Raw genomic sequence first — 3,150 nt, 5'->3', positions numbered from 1 at the left:
AAATTGGACTTATTCCATTTTCTCTCATAACCAGTATTACAACATTGTAATCCATTGGGCGATGGATGGGGTTCAAAACGTACTTATGCTAGGATACGGACAGTATGGGTACAAACAATGAGTTGGCTGGATTGCAACTGTATTCACTTCTAATTGGTAATATCCTCCGGTCTTTGTTGAGGAACAACTTGAACTTTCAATGTCAATGTGTTCTGTGAGGCTGTCTGGAACACTCAGGCCTCCTGGGTTACAATTCTTTGAATTATTTAACTATTTTACACCATTTATATACATACATTATAATCCTTTGTTTTTTCAGACAGTCACCTATTGCCATTCCACTCCTCTATCAGACAAATAATGCAACAAGTAACTAAAACAAATAACTCATCTATTTTAAATGCCTCTTAAAATTACCAACATATCTTGATGGCAGTGATTAACACAGTCGATGATGACACACAGCTGGAACCCTGTTACTGACTAATTGAATAGGCGGAGACTCCAGATACAATTAGGGACAAAAGACACAATAAAAGGCCACTGTTGCTAGCTGTTTGAATGTGGGTGTGTGAACTTTGGGAATCATGGTGATCTCAGGAGTAAGGCTGGTCCTTGTGGGGGTTTTTCTTGCTTTAAACTATGTGTGTAGTGTACCTGCTTCTGTGCAAGATGTGAAAATGGCATTTCAAGATTCTATGTTTCCAGTGAAGCTCAATGTGCAGCCATCTGCCCAGTTTAATGTATGCCAAGTACAGGGTTTTGAAAGGGTTCCTTGTGGACTCCCTGGCATTCAGGCTGCTCAATGTACTGCCATTAACTGCTGTTTTGATGGCAACCAGTGCTATTATGGGAGAAAAGGTAGGTTTTAAATCTTACCTGACTTTGCTTTGGTTAAAATGCTAAACTGACTCCTGTTTCTTCCTTGGTGTTGCCAGTGACTGTCCAGTGTACCCTTGATGGCCAGTTTATCTTGGTGGTGGCAAGAGATGCAACCCTTCCCAGGATAAGCCTGAATTCTATCAACTTGCTGGGAGGAAATGCTGCACCCTGTGGTCCTGTTGACTCAAATGTGGCCTTTGCTATATACCAGTTTCCTGTAACGGCTTGTGGAACAACAATGAGGGTTTGTTAATATTCCCCTTCCCTCCAAATTCATGGGGTCTGTGTTGATAATGGTCCTCCCTACTTTGTCCAGGTTCAAGGTGGTTATGTGGTCTATGAAAACAAGATGATCTCTGGCTATGAAGTTGGAGTTGGATCCCGAGGAGGAATCACAAGGGACACTCACTTTGAGTAAGTTTACTAACTCATGGTAGGGGATGGTTTGGGACTTTCACTGATCTGTGGATTTCTTTGCAGGCTTTACTTCCAGTGTAGATATGCTGGTGTCAACTTTGCAGCTGTGTCGTTTGAGCCTTCTGCTGCTGCCAATCCTATGCCCCTTGTTGCTTCTGGACCACTCCAAGTAGCAATAAGGCTAGGAAATGGCCGCTGTGCCACAAAGGGATGTAATGAAGGTGAGAAGCTTCTGTTAAAATCTCGATGTGCAATCTGAATTTAAACTGTCAACAGGAATTGATGCCCTACCTCCCAACAGAAAAAGTGGCCTACAATTCGTACTACATGGCTACTGACTACCCTGTGACTAAGATTCTGAGGGAACCAGTGTTCGTTGAGGTTTACATCGTGGGAAGAAACGATCCGAATATTGTGCTGGTTTTGGGAGACTGCTGGGCGACTGCTTCCCCTAACCCCTACAGTGGACCACAGTGGGACCTTCTTTTGAATGGGTAAGTTCTTCACATGTCCTTTCTTGGTGTGGGCCAGTGACTGACCAGGGAGTGACTACCTGTCTGTGTATTCCAAAGGTGTCCATACACAGATGACCACTACTTGACCAAGCTGATCCCAGTTAATGGAACGTCTGGACTTGCATACCCTACCCATTACAGACGCTTTGTCCTGAAAATGTTTGCCTTTGTGAATCCTGACATGACTCCAGTGCAAGAGACGGTGAGGACTTGCTTTCTGCTTGTGCTGTTGTACATGAAATGAGTTCTATTGCTAAGGTTTGTCTTCCTTCTCAGGTCTTCATCCACTGCAGTACATCTGTATGTCTTCCATCTGCACAAGACTCCTGTCAGCCTGTGTGTGCCAGAAGAAGTAGGTAGACTCTTGTACAACTGTTTGCTGCTTCACTTGACTGGCTTATTGACTTTGTTCATCTTGCTCTTTTTAGGAAGAGATGTTTCTGCAGAAGAGCGTGCTAACAAATCGGCAGTAGTGTCTAGTGGAGAAGTGATCTTTACCCAGAGTTCCACACCTAACTCTGATTAAAATTGTGCCAAATAAAAGGTTTTTGCTTTCAAACTCTTTAGCTGTTTCAGTTGTGTTGTGCAGTTGGCTGCTGTCAAGTGTCTCCTGGGTATGACCAGGTTATAATCATGGGTGTTTTCCAGTAAACTGCATATAACTAGCGTGTTTAAACATGATGACTTGCTATTCTCTAATGGGACCAAGATTTGGTGGCTGGGGATTTGTTCTTGGAATGACTTGTTAGCACCATCTTAATACATTTTATAAGCACCCCTCATAACACTTAAGGACACTGTAAAAAAATCAATACAAATGTGAAATACAAGCATGTTAAAAAAAAAGTGAATTCAAGTAGAATATTTTTGAGCAAATAGATTCTCTCTTTACAACCAGACTCAAAACCTAAGTTATGGATGTCAGGTGGGAGGGAGTTCCACAGCATGGGAGCAGAGAGACTGAATGCTCTACTCCCCATAGTGCTGAGACGGGCAGAGGGTGCAACTAGGTGAATGGAAGCAGATAATTTAAAAGAACGAGAGAAAGTGACAATTTAAAATAGATAAGGAGGGGCAAGAATATGAATTACCTTAAAAGTAAGCAAAATTATTTTAAATAAAATTTTATGGGAAGCCAGTGAAGTTGCAGAATGGGGATGAGGTGATGGAAAGGGGGGGTTTTGGTAATAGTGCAAGCTGCTGAGTTTTGGACAAGTTGTAGCTTATGGAGGGATTTCTGGGGAAGACCAAAGAGGAGAATTGCAGTAGTCAATACGAGAGGACACCAAACTGTGAACAGGTAGAATGGATAGAGAGAAAGGGATGAAGACTAATT

The 3,150-nt window shown here is 42.4% G+C and overlaps 1 protein-coding gene across 1 annotated transcript; it reads left to right on the top strand.

Moving 5' to 3' along the window:
* Positions 1-565: 565 nt before the first annotated feature.
* Positions 566-2,378, top strand: LOC128533001 (zona pellucida sperm-binding protein 4-like). The gene is made up of 8 exons (XM_053507176.1): positions 566-861; positions 939-1,126; positions 1,199-1,296; positions 1,363-1,520; positions 1,601-1,793; positions 1,872-2,016; positions 2,091-2,166; positions 2,243-2,378. Exons 1-8 carry the CDS (start codon positions 588-590, stop codon positions 2,338-2,340), a joined length of 1,230 nt encoding a protein of 409 aa, XP_053363151.1. The 5' UTR covers positions 566-587; the 3' UTR covers positions 2,341-2,378.
* Positions 2,379-3,150: the final 772 nt, after the last annotated feature.

This window comes from Clarias gariepinus, chromosome 11 (assembly GCF_024256425.1).
Source record: "Clarias gariepinus isolate MV-2021 ecotype Netherlands chromosome 11, CGAR_prim_01v2, whole genome shotgun sequence".
Taxonomy (NCBI): Eukaryota; Metazoa; Chordata; class Actinopteri; order Siluriformes; family Clariidae; genus Clarias; species Clarias gariepinus.
This window is presented reverse-complemented; position numbering and strand designations above follow the sequence as displayed.